The sequence below is a fragment of the Oxyura jamaicensis genome, chromosome 3, assembly GCF_011077185.1.
Source record: "Oxyura jamaicensis isolate SHBP4307 breed ruddy duck chromosome 3, BPBGC_Ojam_1.0, whole genome shotgun sequence".
Classification (NCBI taxonomy): Eukaryota; Metazoa; Chordata; class Aves; order Anseriformes; family Anatidae; genus Oxyura; species Oxyura jamaicensis.
The window spans coordinates 117,050,091-117,069,331 of NC_048895.1; the positions used below are offsets into that span (position 1 = coordinate 117,050,091).

Sequence of the window (19,241 nt, forward strand, 5' to 3'; positions counted from 1 at the left end):
CTGTGTCCTCCTGAACCCCCCCAAACCCCTTGGGGGTGTCCCCGGGTCTCCCCGTGTCCCCCTGACCCCCACACCCCCATCAGTTGGGGTCCCCAGGGCACCCTTTGTCCCACTGTCCCCCCCCCCAAACCTCTTGGGGGGGGCATCCCCTGGCCACCCGGTGTCCCTCTGACCCCCCCCAGACCCCTTGATGGAGGTCCCTGTGTCCCCCTGTGTCCCCCTGACTCCCCCCCAAACCTCTTGGGGGACATCCCATGGCCTTCCTGTGTCCCCCTGACCCCCCCATCCCCCTTGATGGGGGTCCCTGGATTGCCCCATGTCCTCCTGACCCCCCCAACCTCCCTTTGGGGGGCTTTCCCAGGCCACCCCGTGTGCCCCTGTCCCCCACATCCCCATCACTGGGGGGTCTCCGGGCCACCCCAGGTCCCCCAGCCCCCCAAATTGCCCCCATTCCCTCCCCAGCCCATGGTTTTGTGGCCCTCCTCCCCCCAGATTTGGTGGCCCCAGCCTGCCCAGACCCCCCCCTCATCCCATTAACCCCTCAGCGGGGGTCCCCCGGCACCTGCAGTGCCCTGCGTCCCCTCCCTGCTCTGCCTCGGTCCCACCTCCATGTGGGGACAACCCGAGGGGTCCCTGTCACCCCCCCCCCCCCCGGCTTGGGGTGTCGAATCTCGTCCCTGTCTGTGCTCGTAGGAGGCTCCCTTGTGGGCTTGGTGAGCAGGGTGGTTTGTAAGGTGCCATTTCAGCCCTCAGGACATCCTCGTGCTCCCGTCTCGGAGCCCGACCAGCCCCGTCCGTCTCGGAGCCCCACGAGGAAGAAGAGGCCCCGTGAGGAAGAGCTCTCGCCGCCGCCTCCCGGGACGGAGGAGGGCTGACGTCTCCCTTCTGACTCGTGCCAGAGTCGTGGAGGAAGATGGAGGAGAGGAAAGCGTACTCGCGGGACGGTGAGCCGCTGCTTGGGGCGCGGAGCGTGCTGTCCCTCCAGGCCTGGCTCGCCCAGCCACGTCGTGCTTCGGGGCAGCTTCGGGGGACAGGGGGCATCAGACAAGCTGCTCCGCTGCTCTGGGCTAGGAACAAAAAGGGAGGCTGCGGATCTTGGAGGATCGGGACCGGCCGTCTGACAGCTTGCTCTGCTCCTCAGGCCATCAGCTCACCAGTGAGGGGCTCTCCTGGTATTCGTTGCCTGCTGCCCTTCGGTCCTTCTATTGGAATTCCCCGAAGCCCCTTCGGGAGGTGTTCGCCTGCCCCCTGCCCCTTTGAAAAGCTGTTGTCAGGGGTTTCTTTAATCATCTGTACTGGAAGCGCTTTGGTTTGGGTAACGCGGACATTTAACAACCGTAGCTGGGTTTCTGAGCCTGTTGTGCTCTTCTTGCAGGGGTGTTAGCTCACCTGGAGGTGCTGGAGGCCCAGGCTCACGAGTTGGCCCTGAAGCAAGAAGAAAAGGAGCAGCAAGAGGAGAAGCTGGCCGGGCTGAAAGGCAGGGTGCAGGAGCTGAGAGCCCAGAGGGACGAGCTGCGGGCAAAACTGGAGCTGCAGCAAAAGCGGGTGAGGAAGGGCTTGCTGCAGAGGGCTCTGCCGTGCTCCTGCAGCCTGGAATGACTGAAATTATTCCTTTAGGGCCGACTGCTGTTCTGTGCTTTCCATTCTAAAGCAACCTCCAGTCCTGCTCTCCCTTGTTTTCACTACAGCCTCGTCCAGGACTGCTGGGTCTGCTTACACGGAGACCGGGGGGGGGCTGTTTCTCCACTCTTTTTCCCCTCTTCCCCTCGAAACGCTGCCTGACTTTTCCCAGAACCGGGTTATTCCTCGTAGCCTGGCTGCGTTCCCCGCAGGTGACAAGTTCGGTGCCGCTGGTTTCTGCCCTCTCCCTCCTTCTGTGTTGTTGTTTTTTTTGTAGCTTCTGGAGGAAGAAGCTGTCGAGACGGCCCCAGAGCCGCCCAGCGCTCAGGATGTTTTGGAGTGGAAGATAAAAAGCCTCAAGGCCCTGCTGCAGCTCTTTTACCTCACAGGTGACGCCTCCGGGTTTGCGTGGCGGCGGTTTTTGGGGTGTCGCTTCCGACAGGTGGATGCGATGGGAAGTGCAGCTCCTCCCGTGGCGCTTAAAGCCCTGCTCTGGACGGGTGGCTTTAGCCCCTGAACTCCTGCCGCTCTTCCCGGGGCGGCCAGGTGCCGCTTTCCTCCCCCGGGAGCAGCCCCCGCTCCCCGTGGTGCGGAAGCCGGGGCTGTTTGGAAGCGCCAGCATAACCCAGTCGTTGGGAATTTCAGCTGCCTTTAGTCTCCTTGAATTTATTCGACACCCTTTATAAAACAAAACCAGCTGCTTTTTACCCCCCTGACCTCTTGCAAGTCCTCGCCCGTCCCAGGGACCTCCCCGAGGATCCAGCCCCTCCGGCTTCGGTGCTGTCCCATCAGAAGTTCCTCGTGGTGAGGCGTTTCGGGAGCGCGGAGTAACAACTCTCCCTCTGGCCCCAAAAGGGATCAGTGGCAAGCTGACCAAGCGGGGAGCGTGCTTCTGCATCAGCACCGCTTACGAGGGCACCTACCTGGAGTGCTACCACCTGGACGTCCTCACCAAGCCGGAGGTGCAGATTCAACGCCACTCCGTCCCCGCCTTCATCCCCCTGGAGCAGATCGCCGGCAAGCACCTGCAGACGGACGTCAGGCGCTTTCTGTCCGTCCTGTCGGCTCACCTCAACGCTTACGCCGGGCGGCGGTACCAGGCGGACCGCTTGCAGGTACCGGGGGCCGCCCTGCTCGCCTGTCCTTTTGGCCTTTCACGTGCCAAGCGTTACGGGCGCTGTGATGGTTTCGCTCGGGTGGGCGGCCGAGCTCCACCACAGCCGCTCTCTCACTGCCCCTCCTCAAAGAGGAACAGGGAGAAAATCCGATGAAAGGGGCTCAAGGGCTGAGATAAGGACGAGGAGATCGTGCAGTGATTGTTGTGATGGGCAAACCAGACTCAGCGTAGGGAGATAGGAAGATTTATTGCCTATTACTAACAAGCTAGAGAAGTGAGAAAGAAATGAAAGAAACCAGAAGCACCTTCCCCCCCCCCCATCCACCCTCCTCCACCTCCTTCCCCCGAGCGGCGCAGGGGAACGGGGGAATGGGGGTTATGGTCAGTCTATAGAAATTCTTCTCTGCCGCTCCTTCTCGGTCCCTCTCGTCCCCTGTGCTGTGGGGTCCCTCCCACAGGATGCAGTCCTTGCTGAACTGATCCAGCTTCCCACAGGCAGCAGCTCTTCCAGAACTGCTCCAGATATGGGTCCGTACCACGGGGTCCATCCCTCGGGAGCAAACTGCTCCAACCTGGGTCCCCCACGGGCAGCAGCTCCTGCCAGGGCACCTGCTCCTGCGTGGGCTCCTCTCCACGGGCTGCAGGTCCGGCCCGGAATCTGCTCTGGCAGGGCTCTTCCACAGGCCTCACTCTCCGTCGGTGCAGGTCCACCTGCTCCACCGTGGTCTCCTCCACGGGCTGCAGCGTGGAACCCTGCTCCCCCGTGGTACTCCATGGGCTGCAGAGGGACAGCCTGCTTCACCATGGGCCTCAGCACAGGCCGCAGGGGACTTCTGCTCCGGCACCTGGAGCACCTCTCCCCCTCCTTCTTCACTGACCTTGGTGCCTGCAAGGCTGTTCCTCACTCCTCTCACTCTCCCAGCTGCTGTGTGGCGCAGTGTGTTTTTTTTCCCTGTCTTAAATCTGCTCTCACAGAGGCACAAAAACAACATCACTTATTGGCTCAGTTCTGGTCAGCAGTGGGGCCCTTACCAAACATGGGGCAGTTCTAGATCCTTCTCACAGAAGCCACCCCTGTGGCCCCCTGCTACCAAAACCTTGTCACATAAACCCACTACAGGCGCGCCCCTCCGAGGTGCTGGGGGAAACCTAGGTGGGTTTTTTCTTTTATACAAAGCGCTCACAGCTCTGCTTTGCAGAGCTCCACCGAGAGTCGTGAGTACAAACCGCTGCCTGTTTGGCTGGGGTTGGGATATTTAGATGTCTTCTTGTGGCTCACTTAAAATTTGCTGTCGAAAGCAGAGGGTGGGGGTTCTGTGCTTGCCGAGCTCCCGGCCCTCCGCCGACGGGCTCCTGTCCTAGCCGCGTGTTCAGAAGTTGTCTCTGTCCGCTCAGGAGCGCTTCTCAGACCTCCTAGGAGGGACCTTGCAGAGGAACTCCCTGTGTAACTTGCTGCTCTTTAATTACAACGTGACAAGGGACGGCGGGAGCTTCCTGTTCACCGCCAAGCTGCTTTACGGAGATCCCTGCGGCAGCCTCCCTACCGAAGCCGTCGTTTCGTGCGCACGTAAGTGGCCGGTGCGGCTCTGGGGTCGCTCTGCGGGTGGGCGGGGATTCCTCCTCGATCAGTCTGGGGACGGAAAGGAGCCAGCTCCCGTCCCTCCGCGTGAGGAAGGAGCTGGCTGTGGGATGGGGGTTAGTTGCAGGGAAGTAGGGCGGGATCGCTTCAGCATCAGGAATTTCTCTCGGTGTAATTAGAGAACTGATTAGTGGGGGCTACGCAGACGCTGAGGCCCTGCTGTTGGGATGTCCCGCCTTGTTCAGCCAGGCTGTAACTGCCCCCGTTGCACCATCAGGCGTGCTGGCACGTCCTGAAGCCCAAGGGCACACGGAGAGAGGCAGGAGTGAGGTTTATGTCCCCTTTTAAGGCATCGGCAGTGCTGCGAGATGCTGCTTTGCCAGAAAAGCTGTCCTCACGCCACCGAATCCCCCTCTTCTGCCACCACCTCCTCCTGGGGTCACAGCCTGGCAGCGGTGCCGAGCGTCCTCTGCAGCAACGTGTCCAGGGCTTAATCCTGATCCGCGCTGCTCCGTGCTGCTCACCACAAACACCCGCCCCAGACGAGCAGCGTCCCGCTCACCTGCCCCCACCCCTCAGGCTGGCTCGGCCGCAGGGTGTAGGGACCAGCGTGCAGCTATAGATGGAGCTCCAAACGTTGCAGCTCCAGCTTCGAGCCTCCTTCTGCCACCAGCCCCGGTCTGAGGCCTCCTTGCGTGAGCTGGACCCAGCCGCAGGGTGGCTGAGGAGCTCCCTCCCCCTGGTCCTCTGCGGCTCTTCAAATCCCGCGGGGAGAACGCGGGAGGGGAAGGGTTGGGAAGGAAAGAGGAGGGTTACAAATGCAAGCTATGGCACGGGAGGGTAAAAAAACTCCCGAGGGACAAGGGAAGAAGGAGAAGCAAATAGTTCTGTGCTGGTAAATCTGTCCCTCTCCCCGCCTACTTCTGCCCCCCAGCCAACGCTCCGGCGGCGCTAGCGGCAATGGCAGCAGCTCACTCAGACGTCTTCCGCCGCGTGGCGCTGCACAAAGCCTTCGACTCGTTCAGCAGAGCTGCAGAAACCCAGGACGAAGCGCTGAGAAGTCCCCCCAGCTCTCCCCAGTAACTCTTCTCCCCTGCCTGCCGGGCGTGCTCTCGGCGTGCAAATGCTTTCCTCCCCCTGAGGAGCACTTGGCCCGCTTTGACTCTTGAGAGCGATGTTTGCTGGAGGCCCCTGGGTGTCTGCTGCAGGTAATCCTGCCTCGGCGCCGCGATTCTGCGTGATTTCATTGCCGCTCGTGGCGCGTCGCTGCGGCTGGCGCCCTGGAACTCTGCAGCTGCAGGAAAATTTTGTGATGATAACAAAAAACTAATAGCGAGGCTTCAGCAGCTCGGTGCTTTTGGAACGACAGCCCTACGGATCGCCTCCGCGCGTGAATCCAGCCCTCAGAGGAATCTCTGCCCTCCTTGCCAGTAAAGGACTTAAGCTGGGAACTGGGAGGACTGGGGGACAGCTGGGGTTGTTTCAGCAGCCCCCCCCCCCCCAGCGCATTAACATCAAACTTTCCAGCAGATTTCACGCCAGCAGTGGCTTTGGGCGTTCTTTTTTCCTTCTCTTTGGGCACGGGACAGCTTTCCTGATGTCCTCCCCGTGCCCTTCCGAGTTTGGGTCCGATCTGAAAAACTCGATGTACTTACAGGAGCATTTTTAAAACCGAATAATTTCGGTGCCGTGGGACTTGTGTGGTATTTCAGAGATCTTCCTTTGACTCTTCCAGCCTTGTAACGTGGGTTGAGCAACGGGATTTTCTCCTGCCCTGTTTTTGTGCCAGCCCCAGTGTGATAAGGCGTGTGGAGCTAACTTTGTGACTTGTTTTTTTTTTTTTAATTGTTTCCGTAGTTGTTGAAGCTCTCTGACCAAACGGAGCCTGTTCAAGTGTAACCTCCAGCTTACAAGGGTCGTAACTCCACGTAGCCATTCCTGCCCGTGATGGCCAGAGCTCCTCACGGAGGAAGGCTCCCCGGGCTGAGGCTGCTTTAGAGGAGCCGGGAGGTCATCGGGGTGCTTGCAGAAGGCCTGGCACCCCTCAGGGCTTACGTCCCGGGGTGCAAACAGCCTCAGCTGCCTGCATTCTGCAGCGTGGGCGAGGCTTCTCCCTGCATCGGCATCGCTCCTGTTCCAAGTGGGTGCCACTTGCACCAGCAGCCAGGTCCTGCGACTGCAGGGACAGAACGGGGAACAGCACAAGGAGGGCTTTTTTTCCCCCTTTTCCCTTTTTTTCCCCCTTTTCCCTTTTTTTCCCCCTTTTCCCTTTTTTTTCCCCCTTTTGAGGGATGGGGTAGGGCTTAAACTCCTGTATCTGTTGGTTCCCAGTGTTTTGGGTCTCTGCTGCCAGCGCCAGCTGAGCCCCGACAAGGGAAAGGGAGCAAAAGCCACCAAAGGCATCGTTCCCCCCTCTGGGGACCCCTCCAGTGTCCCCTTGGAGAGGCGGTCGAGCCCTACCTGCAGCCCCAGAACACAGCAGACGCAGAACCAGGCTTTGAAATTCAACTGCTTTCTATTCAAGAAACTAGCGGCGTAATTACACTCTGGGGGTGCCCCCCTCTCCCCCTGGCCCCGGCAGCGCCCGGCTGAGCACGGCGGTCCCTCCTCGGCCGTTCCTGGTCCTGGCTTCCATCAGCAGCCTGACAGCAGCCGACCCCGGAGAGCTCTGCCACGGGGAGCGAACGGGCACAGTTAAAAATATAAATGTCCATCTGTACTCTTATATATATATATAATATATTTATATATCTTAAATACACAATATTGGTTTGTGTTTTGTTTTCTTCTCGGAGCCAAAGGCCGTACTGCGCTCGCTCGCTCTCTCCCCAGTCTCCTAACTATGGTTGCTCGTGACGAGGATGGGCTTGGTGTGGACTAACGGCAAACCCCCGGCGCCGCGGTGCGTGGCTGCCGCTCGCGGCACGCAGGAGAGACGCGGTGTCTTCCCAACCAGCCCTGAGTGTGATTCTCCTTGTGCCGAGTGCGCGGCGGCAGCCGGGGCCTGCGATGCTACTTGAATGCCATGCTGTCCCCCAGGGAAAAGGCGGTCCCAAGCCCCGTGCCCGCCGGGGGCGGTGAGCTTGTGTGCGCTTGCACGCGAGCGTGAGCGGCCGGAGGAACCCGCCGGGGCGGCCCCGTGCCTCCCTCCTGCTCGGCCACGGGCGCGGTGGAGCAAAGCCCCGCTGGAAACCTCCGGCGAGGGCTCGGAAAGGGTCGTGCGAAGGGGTTGGTTGCTCGAGTTTGGTTTCAGATCTGGACCTTGGTGGGAGAGACGTCCCCGGCGGCTGCGGTGGTGGGCGCCGGGTCCCCCCCCAAATCGCCCCGCTGGGCGCCAGGCTGGCGGTGGCTGTGCTGGCTGGTGGGCGCCAGGCCCTCACGAGCTGTCCACCACCTGATGGGGCAGGGTGACAGACGACCCGTTGACGAAGGAGCCTTGCTTCTCCCGGCCCTTGAGGAAGAAGGTGAGCAGCTCCCCTTTGCCCTTGACGTAGATGGCCCCGCGGCGCACGAAGCGGAAGCCGTACTCCTTCAGGATGAGGTGGGTCTCCTCCACCACCTGCGGGGACAAACGGACACAGCAGGAGGCTGGGGGGCACTGCCCAGCACACAACACGGGGAGCACGGCCCCCAGCCTGATGCTCAGGCAACGGATCTACCCGCCGGCGAGGTTCCTGCCCCGTTACCTTGCAGTGTCCCAATTTTAGCACCCCCGGGCTCCATTCCCAGCTCCTTTCCCAGCCTGGAGGAGCCCCTCAAGCAGCCCCAGCCCTGCCGGCGGTGCTTTCCTCTCCCACGCGCTGCACAGGGCATTCCAAGGGCTGTGACCATCCCTTGGCTTCCCAGTTTGTCCCCAGCCGGGCCGCCCCACCTGGATGTTCCCCATCACGCCGGTGGACTCCATCCTGCTGGCCACGTTCACCGTGTTGCCCCAGATGTCGTAGTGCGGCTTGCGGGCGCCGATGACGCCGGCCAGCACGGCCCCCTTGTTCATGCCTGCGCAAGAGCAGGGTGGCTGTCACCCCCGTGGCACGGGTGGGACACCAGGGTGTGCTCTGGGGACCCCCCAGCGCTGATTCCCCACGCTCCCGGACTTGCCTATGCGGAGCATGAAGTTGTTGAAGGACTGGTAGTTGATGTTCATCAGCGTCACCTTCATGGCTAAGGCGAAGTCGGCCAGGTCGGCCAAGTGCTGCCAGCGCTCCTTATCCGAGAGGGTCTCCTTCTGCAAGGGCAGCAGGGTCAGGAGTGTCCCCAACCCCTTGTCCACCGCCCCCCGTGGCACAGGGACCCCTCACCTTGGTGCCGTAGCCGTTGGCGTTGGCGTCGGGGGTCACTCCGGAAGCGGCCATGTAGGTGCTGCCGATGGTTTTGATTTTGGTGATGCAGCGGAACTGGGGCTCGTCCAGGAGCTGAGCCATGGAGAAAGAGCTTCAGGCACCCGGGGGGGGGGGGGGGGGGGACAACACAGGGGTCCCCAAAGCCCTGTGCCGTCCCCGTGGCCAGCTCCAGCCCGACTCACCGCGTCGAAGTCGGAGATGATCTCGTTGAGGAACCGCAGGCACTCGATGCCCCCGTTGTTGATGCTCTCCTCCGTGTAGAAGTCAGCGAAGTTGGGGAGGGAGGCGAACATGACGCCGATCTCGTCGTAGGACTGGCTGTACAGCTCCTGCGGGTGGGGATGCACGGTGGGGGTGAGCTGGGGGTGTGGGGACACCTCCAGGAAACCCAAACCCTCCTGCAAAGCACAACCCGCCTCTGTTTTCCCTGAGCATGTGTGTAAAAAAAAAAATGAGGGTGCTCTGCAGTCCCCGTTTTGCACGGCCAAGAAATGATCTTGATCCAGCCAAAGGTGCTCAACGGGAGCCTTTGGCAGATTTTTCTGGATCCAGCTCACAAAAATTTGGGGTGAATCACGAATCCTGTTCCTTAGGACATGCTCGTGGGGCTGTGGCCCTGGGTTTCCCTCACCTCGTCGCGCTTCTTGGAGCCCAGGAAGTGCCGGGCCACGTGCTCGGGCAGCATGTTGGTGACCAGGGCCTCGTTCCAGCGCCGCATCTCGTAGACCCGCTCTTTCTGGTCATGGACGTCGATCTTCCAGAGGAAGAGGGTCCTGGCCAGCTTCTCCACCTGCAGATGGGAGGAGATGGGTACCAAGGGGCTCCTCCAGCGCTGGGAGCATCCCGGCTGCTGTGGGGCTGGTCCAGGCTCGGATGGCAGCTCTGGGGCAAGGTGAAGCCCTAATGGGAGATGTGGGATTTGCTCTGGGACCCTCACAGAGCAGATGTTGGCCCTGGGGCCACCACGATGCTGCTTGCCCTGAATCACAGGGGCAAGATGGAGGTGCTGACGTGGTCCTGGTTTTCCATGGTGGGCTTCCTTGGACAAGAGGTGGAGATGGTTCCGCAGCGGGGGACCCTTTGTGGTTCCTCAAAGCGTGCAGAATTCAGGGCAGGGGCTTTGGGGGGGGACAACACGAGGGGCTTCAAGCAGGGGGGACTCGATCACTCACGTGGCGAGAGAAGTAGTAGAAGCTGAGCATCACGATGAAGATCATGGCCGTCATCGAGTACTTGGAGGGGACCAGCGAGGACCTGCTGGGAGATGGGGCAAGGTGTAGGTGGGTGGGGGGCTTGGCCGTGCCCCTCGCACCGTGCCCCCCGCTGCCCCTTACGCGCTTTGCTGGCCCCGTCGGCGGTCGTACTGGTCGAAGATGTGCTCCCAGGCGTAGATGTTGACGGTGCCGGCCGCCCCGGTGATCAGCACCATGAGGGTCAGCTTGACCATGTGGCTGACCTGCACCAGCATGATGGTGGCCACCAGGGCCAGCAGGGCGATGTAGCTGTAGTACTTGGGCTGCTCCCCGCAGCCGCCCGGCCGCGGCGGCACCGCTGTCCCGTTGCCCATCCCTCCGTAGTCCTGCCAGCAGCTGAGCTGGGGGCACGAGGGTAGGGTGAGGATGGGGGACACGTGGGGTGATGACGTCCCCCAGGGCTGCGAAGCCACCAAAGGGATGCGGTGCTTTGTAGGGAGGAGGAGGAGGACATCCGAATCGCTGGGTGCCCGGCCAGCCCCGCTGCTGAAATCCACCTCCCCGCTGCAGTGCAGCCTGGATTGATTTAACGACCGGCCGTGCACGGGGCCGTGCACAATTATGGGCTCCGGGGATGGGGGAAGGTCAGAGCAGGTTCCTGCACTGCCCCCGTGGCTCACCATGTCCACGATGTCGGCCATGGTGACGATGACGATGGCAGCCATGGCCCAGGTGTTGCGTGCCCAGCGAGTCCTGTCAATCCAGGTGGAGAAGGCCACGAGCTTTTTGGGGAAGACCTGCAGGGAGAAGAACAGGGGGCTTCACCCGGGTGGGACACAGCAGGGGGACATCACAGTGGCTGTGAAGAACCCTAACTGGACACCGGGCCGGCACAAAACCCAACTGGGGAAGGTGTTGGGAGGCAGAGCAACCCCCAGACCTCATCCTGACCCATCCCTGGTGTGGTTACAGGAGATGGTTTCAGCTCATCCCACCCCATGGGCCCACCCCCCTTTCCCTTTCTCACCCGGGGGAAGATGGCTGCCAGCGAGCAGAGGGTAAGGATGAGCAGCAGGATCTCCCCCACCACGAAGGTCACGTAGTTGGCCACCAACCTGCCCAAAAAGACCCAACAGGGGACAGGTTTGAAGCCCCGTGGGGCCAAAGATGGGCTGGGGCCGCCCATCCCCAGCATCCCCCCCCACCATACCAGGGGTCAATGAAGACCTCCACCAAGGCGGTGAAGAAGAGGACGACGCAGGAGCAGCTGAAGGCGGCCCCGCTCTGCTTCTCCTTCTCCACCGAGTAACGCGTCTCCATCTCGGGGTCGATGAAGCGCATGGAGAGCCGGAAGGTGCTCTTCCCCTTCAACCTGCCAGCGACACCAGCCGTCAGCACCCCACGGCACCGGGGCCGTGCCGGGCCGTGCCAGCAGCCGGGTAACTCACGCCTGGACCGATTCGCGCTCCAGCAGGGCCTCGTTGAGCAGCTTGTTGAGCTCCTGCTCGTTCTGCGACGCGTCGATCACCCGCTCGGCCAGGTCCCGCAGCCGCAGCCGGCGCCGCGGGTTGGGGAAGGAAGGGTTCACCGCCTGCGCCGTGGAGCAAAGCGTCAACAAGAATGTGCCTGCACCAGGGCTGTGGTCAACGTGGTAGCCCCCCCAAAATGCAAGCGAGCTCCCAGAGGGGATGCTTCCCCTCCGCCGTACCTCTCCATCCTCCTCCGCGCTCTCCAGGGTGCCCCTCGCCCTGGCGTCGGGCTCTTCGGACTCGTCGGGGCTGGCGCAGGCCACGCTGACGCTGCCGTTGCGCTCCTTGGTGTTGACGAGCAGCGGGGAGCCACCGTGGGACGAGGTCAGGGACAGCTTCTGCAAGGAGCAGGTGGTGGCTTGAGGCGCGCCGGGGACGCGCCGCGGCGGTGACGCCGGTGCCGTCGCCGCCACTCACCACGCCGTTGATGCCGTTGCGCAGGGGCTGCTTGGGCACCACGATGAGGTAGGTGACGATGCCCTTCTCCTTCAGGTACTCGCAGCGGGAGCCCCCCTCGCCCGGCTCCACCTCGAACTCGCCCTTCAAGCAGTCCATGGTGCTCTGCGAGATGTGCACGCGCCTGCGGGGCGCGGGGCGCCGTAAAGCAGGGCCGCCCCAACGGCTGTGGCACGGGGCCACCACCTCCCGTCCCCGGCACGAGGTGCTCACCCCGGGATGCCTCCTGCCTCCATCTTGTTGGCCACGGTGACGTCGGTGGACCACACGTCGTACTGCCAGCGCTTCTGGCCCAGCACGCCGCCCAGCACCGTCCCGCTGTGCACCCCCACGCGCATGTCCACCGCCGTCTTGGTCTTCTCCCGCACGTAGCTGGGGGGCAGAGGGGTGATAGAGGAGTCAAGCCAAGACCCGTTCTTCTCCCGCGCTTCCCCTTCGTTAATTGCTAGCCTCTCCTTAATTTAATGCACTTGGCCCAGGAGGGGAGAACCCAAATCTCCAGCGCTGTGTCCTGGCTTGGAGAAGCCCAGCGGGGTCACCCCATGGTGGAGCACCAGGACCCCTGCCCACACCAGCACCCATCCCAGAGACCACCTTCCCCCCCCCCAGTTTCTGCCAGACACCCCAGGGACGATGACAAGGACATGCTGGGAGCGACGACGAGGACACCCTGGGGACGAGGAGCCCTTACGAAATGGCCTCCACCATGGCGAGCCCCATCATGATGGAGCAGACGGCGTGGTCCTCCCGGTAGTCGGGCAGCCCGCAGATGCAGTAGTAGCAGTCGCCCAGGATCTTGATGCGCAGCTGGTGGTATTTCTGGGGAGGGGGGACCACAGCATGAGCCCCCTCCCCACGGCTGGGCCCCTCCGGCCACGTCACCACCCCCACCCCTCTCCTGGCCAGGGCTTGCTCCATCCTTGACCCGTGCTGAGGTCTCCCGTGCCCGCGAGGGACGCAAATAATCCGATTTTCCATTCCCTCCCCGCCTCCCTGGAGGCTTGGTGGGCCCCCGCCCCTTCCCAGCTCTATTTTTGCAACACGGGACACGGAGCAGGGCATGTCCAGCGTGTCCCCGGTCCCCTCGGTGCCGGGCGGGGGACACTCACGGCTGCCAGCTTGTCGAAGCGGGCGAAGAGCTCATTGAGGAGCTTCACCAGCTCCTGGGCGCTGCAGGACGAGGAGAGCTGCGTGAAGCCCACGATGTCCGCGAAGAGGATGCTGCGGGGAGCGAGGCCAGCGGGCGCGTTACGGATACGCTGCGTTTGGGGCCATTTGCTCCTTTTCCCGTAACGGAGGCGGTCATTTCAGCTACGTCCCGAAAGGCTAATCGGGGACACGGCTGGAAACGACGCTCCGCAAATCCCGGCGGGAGCAAAACGTGGCCCCGAGGCATCGCCTGGCTGGCGGCCAGACCCCCCCCCACCCTTTGCTTTAGGCACAACAAACCACCCCGGTCTCCTTCTAGGGCTCTTCTGGTCACTGCGGGACCGCCAAATACACCAAATCGGGAGGGTTTGGGTTGTTTTTTTTTCCCCCCAGCATAGAGAGCGCGGCGGGGAGGCGGCCCTACCTGACGTTCTCGTGGCGGTACATGTACATGGTGTTGAACTGCTGCATCTCCTTCTGGCTCGGGTCCTTCTTCATGTCCTTCAGCATCTCATCCGCCACGTGCTTGGGCAGGATGGAGAGCATCAGCCGCTCCTGGGGGCACAGGGCAGCAAAGAGAGATCGCCACGAGGTCAAGCCCAGCCTGTGCTGCAAGTGCACGGCCCGTGCTGCAAATACACGGCCTAACTCCACAGTGCAAAGTTTCTGCCCTTCTTGCCCTCCAGAGCCACCTTTTGCTGCCATCAGCGAGCCCAGTTCCAAAATCAGGCCGATATTTGGTTGTTCCAAGCCCCGTGCCCGAAATCCGGGCAGCCTGAGCATCCCCGCAGCCAAGGGAAGAGGCAATGCTGGTCCCATCCCCGCCACCCCATTTTCCAAGTTGTCATCGAGAGGTTTGCAAGTGGCTTGAGAATTAAAACACAATTGGTTTTCCAAGATTTTAGCAGCCCAGAAACCCTCCCTGAGCCCCCAGCACCGGGACAGCCTCAGGGATCCTGCGGCCATGTCCCAGACAAGCTGCCCCGGGGGTGGGCAAAGGGAGGATTTCTTGATTTTAAAGCACTCAGGGCCCCCACGCCTCTCCGGGAGGAGCAATCCCACGGGGACATCGCTGTCCCCGCAGCCCCGGAGCTGGAGAAGGGACAAACCCCCAGGCTCTGCGCTGCGTGTAAGTAACGCTGATAATGAAGCGGGTTTTCCCCCGGGGTTTCGGCGCACAGCGGGGCCGTTGCTGGAGGAACGGCTCCGCTTCTCCGCCCGGCGCCTTTCAGCGCCGCAACCATGCCGACGGCGTGCAACGGGCTGCCCGGCACGGCGAGGAAAGGGGCTGGGGGCTGCCAGGAAAAGGGGCTGGGGAGGGGCAGGGATTTCCCGAGCCAACCGTGGGGGCTTGACGCTGAATACCCCCCAAATTCGCCTGATTGCTCGGCGAGTTTTAAGGCTGCTGATGGCCCCGCTGTATGGGGGCGGGGGGCATCCCTGGGGGGAAAGAGGCCACAAAACGCTCCCCGGGCTCAGAGCCTGGGATGTGCCCCGGCGAAAGGCACGGTGCAGGCACGGGGCTGGCCCCGACACGCATCTCTGTTGCCGTTGGGAGCAAATTGCTGGCAGCGGCTCAAGCAGATAAGAGATGGGAGACAGGGCGAGAGGCCCCAGATAAGGCGCTAAAATTAGCCGGGCTCGGAAGCGGACGGCGGATGGGGGGAAAAACGAGGCTTTTAGGGCTGCCTGCTGTCAACAGCGTGGCGGCTCTCCGCCGACTGCTCCTCTCTCCGGGGCCTCTCCGGGGCAGCATTACTCCCCCAGCCCCATGGCAGGGTCAGCCCCATGGGAAATGAAACGGCCGAGATCCCGACGGGGATGGGGACATGCTGCGGGGCCATGCGTGGGGACCTGGGGAGCTGTCGTGCGGGCATTGCTGGGGGCAGGGGAATGCTGCATGGCTGTACCTGGAAAAATGCCACGTGGCCGTGCGTGGGGACAGGGACCTGCCATGTGGACGTGACTGAGGATGGGGACGTGCCTTGTGGCCATTCCCAGGGATGGGAACCTGCCACAGGGACATGCCTGAGGACAGGGACCTGTCACGGGGCTAATCCCAAGGACAGGGACCTGCCACGGGTCCATGACCGAGGACAGGGACATGCCACGGGGCCATGTCCAAGGACTGGGACCTGCCACGGGGCCATGCCCAAGGACAGGGACCTGCCACAGGGCCGTGTCCAAGGACAGGGACCTGCCACGGGGCCATGCCCAAGGACAGGGACCTGCCACAGGTCCATGCCCAAGGACTGGGACCTGCCACAGGTCCATGCCCAAGGACTGGGACCTGCCACAGGTCCATGACCAAGGACTGGGACCTGCCACGGGGCCATGCCCAAGGACAGGGACCTGCCATGGGGCCGTGCCCAAGGACAGGGACCTGCCACGGGGCCGTGTCCAAGGACAGGGACCTGCCACGGGTCCATGCCCAAGGACAGGGACCTGCCACGGGTCCATGACCAAGGACAGGGACCTGCCACGGGGCCATGCCCAAGGACTGGGACCTGCCACGGGGCTCTCTGCAGGAGGACAGTCACACAGAGCCCCCCTACGGGGACAGGGACCTGCCAACCCACAAACACAATTCCCACCTGGGTCCTCCTGTCCCCACCGCCACCCCCCCCGTGTCCCAGCCTGCTGTCCTCGTGGCTCCTACCTGCTGCTGGCTCTGCTCCTCCAGGTTGAGCTTGACCTCCAGGGACTGCCGCGCTTCGAGGAAGGCCTTGCGGTGCTTGCGGTCGGCCATGTAGTAGGACATGGTGCCCACTGTGATGGCGCACAGGTAGATTGCCACGTTGGACAGGAGCTGCGGGGACACGGAGAAGGAGACGGGGGTGAGAGGAGCCACGGAGGTTCGGGGGGAGGGAGCCCGCGTGGCTTGGTGGCACCCGGTGGCACCGCGTAGCTCTGTTTGGGCAGCAGAGCCCGAGCGGTGAGAGCGGAAAAAATATTTGTATTTTGGAGCAGGACCCGAATTCGAGGCTGGGGGTGAGCCACCGGAGCGTGGCCGTGGTTAAGCGCTGGGGTGACTCGCTGGGGACCGAGGGGACCGTCACGAAGAGATTGCTCTGGGGGCCACAGGAGAGCTCGTGGCCCCTGCGGGCTGACTCTGCTTCATTAAACCTCGCGGAGGTGTTTTGGAAAGCAGCAGCAGGTCTGCAGGGGACGGGGGCAGCCCCAGGGAAGGCTGCGCAGAGCCTCACGCGCCAGCCGTGGTGGGAAATGCGGGGATGCTGAAGTGGTTTGCAGCAGGGAAACATTTTTTTTAAGGGGGGGGAGAGAAATGAGCATGAGGAGCCGGGGGGAGCATCAGGGGGCCGCAGACCCCTCGCTGGGATGCACTCTGCCCCGTTCCTGGCTCGGCCCCACTGCCGCAGCTCGGGATTCCCGGGAAGCCCCAGCGAAGCAGCTGGCAAACGAGAAGCGTCTGGAGGTGGGCACGGAGAAGAAACCCCCAAACAAGCCTCCGGGCGCTATTTTTAAGCGGGGTTGTCATGACAATGCACCGCTCCGCACGGCTCGGCACGCGTAGGGCCGCTGGGAACCCCGCCTGGCCGGGGACCCGCTCCCCCAGAGACCCCGCACAACACGGCCACATCCCGCCGAGCCGAGCACGTTCCTGCCCGAGGACGCTCGACCCTAAAATCGTCAAGATGTGCTGCAAGATGCCAAACACGTCCCGGCACCCCGAATGTCCCCGTGCAGAGGACGTGCCCTCCCCCCCCGGCTGGGTGAGGCTGCGCACCGCAGCGGAGCGATGCTGCCCCATCAGACCGTGGACATCTCCATCCACCCCCGCCGGTGTCCTGCAGTCCCCGTGTGGTGTGTGGGGCCGTCCGAATCGAGGACAGGCCATCGGCTGAGCCCAGCGAGCGCCGATGAAGCCCCAGACAGGAGATGGAGACCCCGCTCCACGCCCAAGCCTGGGGAACGCTTTGCAGCTGGTTTGTGCACGCCCGCACCCTGCACATGGGGCTGATTCGGCATCGAACACCACCGAACCCGGACCCCCGGTGCCGTTCAGCCTCGGGGTTCCTCCTCGGCAGCCGGGATGGGGCCAGAAGCCGCCAGCATCTCTCGTTAACCCCCGGAGCCGCTCCGGTCCGAGAGGCACCCGCTGGTCCATCCTATTAATAGCAGTGCCCTCAGGGAGCCGTACAAACGTCTATAATAATAAAGCGTACGATGTTTATTTCTGGACATAATGTTCCTCTTTTGCAGCAGGCAGAGGCTGAGGCATGCGGCGTTGCCAAGGTTTTGCTGGCCCCGGACTCGCCGTGCCACAGCAATGATTAACGCGGCCGCGGCGCATGCCTGCCGGGGGGGATGCCCGAGCAGCCCCTCGGCTCCGGGCACGTTGGCACCGGGCATTTTGGTGGTGCTGGGGGGCGAAAAGAGGGGATGGAACCCCCCTGGTGCATCCAGCAGCCTGCTCCTGGAAGCATCCTGGAAGGATCCCTGGGGCCGCGAGAGGTTTGCTTCAGTTTGGACCACGCGCGTTGTTTGCGTCCCACGTAGGGAGAGGAACCTGGGAAAGGCGCCGCTGCACAAGGATTTCGGCTCCTGGTGGGGTGTCCCCGGCCGGGCGTCACTGCACCGTCCCACGTGCTCCAGGAGTTGTCCCCAAAGTGCTTCTCCTTGCACTGTGTGACACCAGAACGTGTCCCGTGGCAGGGGTGCGGGCTCTGACCCCAAACCAAAGAGCCGAGAGGCTGGGAAAAGTCAGCAGCTCTGGGGGCTTTGGAGAGCGGGCTCTGCTTCCAAGCTCCTGGGGTGGCCGGGGACTCAGCACCCTCCAAACCTCCCCAAAAGCAGACAAATCCTCCCTGTGGAGCTGGGAGCAGCAGGAGGTCTCCCAGGACCTGCCCCAGAGCACCCCAGCTTTCCGTAGCGTCCTCCCACGGCATGCTCGCGGTGAACGGGCAGAGCCGGGAGCTTCCAGCAGGAATCCCCCCCCCCCCCCCCCATAAATAGCCACCGGCGCGCGAGTTCTCGGCGCTGCCTTTTTCTTTTTTCTCACCCCCTGAAGAAGGCCGTGCCACCTGGAAACGCTGCCCATGCGAGACGGGTGGGCCAGCACGTCCCCGTCGGGGCCGTCAGTGGGGGCACGGGCAGGGGAAGGGGCTCGGCGTCGCCCCTCCGGCTGCAAAACCCGCTGATTTGGGGCGGTGAGAACAGTCCCGAGCCGCTCCGGGCAGGTATTTCCCAGGAAATCTCGAGGCCGCTCCTGAGCCCGAGGAGCCAGGGCCCGTCCTCTCCCTGCGTTCCCATCCTTCGCCGCCCGGCGTGAAATGGTGGCCCAACCTTAGGGCTGAGTTTGGGACCGGCTTTTTCTCCGGTTCTGGTTTTGTGGGAAAACGTCCACGGGTGTCCCCGGGCTCTGCCCCACACCGAGCGGCCCCGCAGCCCCACGTGGAGACCTGGCCCCACGGCGGGGGTGGTTGTGGGGCTGGCTCCATCCTCCTGGGAACGCTCCGGCGGCTGTTTGTGAGCCTGGAGGAAGGCCCACGCTGGGCTCGTGCCACGTTTTGCCCCCCCCAAAAATGCCCATTTTTAGCCAGTTTTGCAATTCAAGGGGAAATCGGCACCAGCGGGGCCGCCAGGCAGGGCGGACAGGGACGCCCCCAGCCCGCCGTGCCTCGTTTTCCCCAGCAGCCAAATTTTAGCCCTCACATCCACGCAACCCCGAGTGGCTCCTGGGGACAAATCCATGGTTTTTGGGGCCGTGTCTACATCCACGTCCCCCAGCTGTGCTGGGGCCGCACCCTGCTTCCAGCAACCACCGCGATCGGCTCTCGGCGTCCGGCCCAAACCCAGCTTTAGGGTCAAGGCCCGGGGATGGGAACGGACCCCAGAAACACCAAACGGTGACGATTTGCCCAGCGAGGCCGCCTGCCCCGTGCCACCCCCCCCACCATGTCCCCGTACCTGTCTGAGCAGCGCGCCCTCGTCCAGGGCGTCCTGGCGCTGCTGGGCCACGGTGACGCCGAGCACCAGCGTGTGGATGCCGCAGGAGACGGCGGTGATGAGCACGATGGGCGCCAGGCGCAGCGGCAGGGTGATGAAGAAGGAGAAGACGAAGAAAGCCTGCCAGCCCACCGTGTCGCTGGCCTCGGGCGAGCGGGAGAAGTTGAGGCCCAGGTAGCAGAAGATCTGGGCCAAGATGAGGACCCAGAGGACGGAGGGCAAGAAGCGGCGCGCCGCCCGCTCGGGCAGCAGCCGGTACTTGCAGAGGGCGAAGAGCAGCACGTGGGC

General features: G+C 63.1%; 2 protein-coding genes across 4 annotated transcripts; one reads left to right on the forward strand and one right to left on the reverse strand.

The window, feature by feature from the left end:
* The first annotated feature begins 913 nt into the window (after window positions 1-913).
* Window positions 914-5,951, forward strand: CENPO (centromere protein O). The gene is made up of 7 exons (XM_035322039.1): window positions 914-944; window positions 1,376-1,545; window positions 1,898-2,009; window positions 2,476-2,735; window positions 4,133-4,304; window positions 5,251-5,524; window positions 5,844-5,951. The coding sequence occupies exons 1-6, from the start codon at window positions 914-916 to the stop codon at window positions 5,397-5,399; spliced, it is 894 nt and encodes a 297-aa protein (XP_035177930.1). The 3' UTR covers window positions 5,400-5,524; window positions 5,844-5,951.
* A 1,709-nt stretch (window positions 5,952-7,660) lies between these two features.
* Window positions 7,661-19,235, reverse strand: ADCY3 (adenylate cyclase 3). Of its 3 annotated transcripts, none has more exons than XM_035322632.1 (20): window positions 18,915-19,235; window positions 15,643-15,792; window positions 13,408-13,538; window positions 12,944-13,055; window positions 12,526-12,653; window positions 12,048-12,206; window positions 11,796-11,958; window positions 11,558-11,716; window positions 11,298-11,440; window positions 11,060-11,221; window positions 10,877-10,964; window positions 10,530-10,646; window positions 9,991-10,250; window positions 9,829-9,910; window positions 9,288-9,446; window positions 8,839-8,985; window positions 8,615-8,728; window positions 8,415-8,541; window positions 8,188-8,312; window positions 7,661-7,875 (listed from the first exon to the last, which is right to left on the reverse strand). In XM_035322632.1, exons 2-20 carry the CDS (start codon window positions 15,742-15,744, stop codon window positions 7,693-7,695), a joined length of 2,661 nt encoding a protein of 886 aa, XP_035178523.1. In that variant the 5' UTR covers window positions 15,745-15,792; window positions 18,915-19,235; the 3' UTR covers window positions 7,661-7,692. The 3 variants fall into 3 exon arrangements, with proteins under 3 accessions (XP_035178523.1, XP_035178522.1, XP_035178521.1); XM_035322631.1 differs by having other exon boundaries at window positions 9,829-9,913; XM_035322630.1 differs by having other exon boundaries at window positions 9,829-9,913; window positions 12,526-12,649; window positions 12,940-13,055; window positions 18,915-19,048.
* Between the last annotated feature and the right edge of the window lie 6 nt (window positions 19,236-19,241).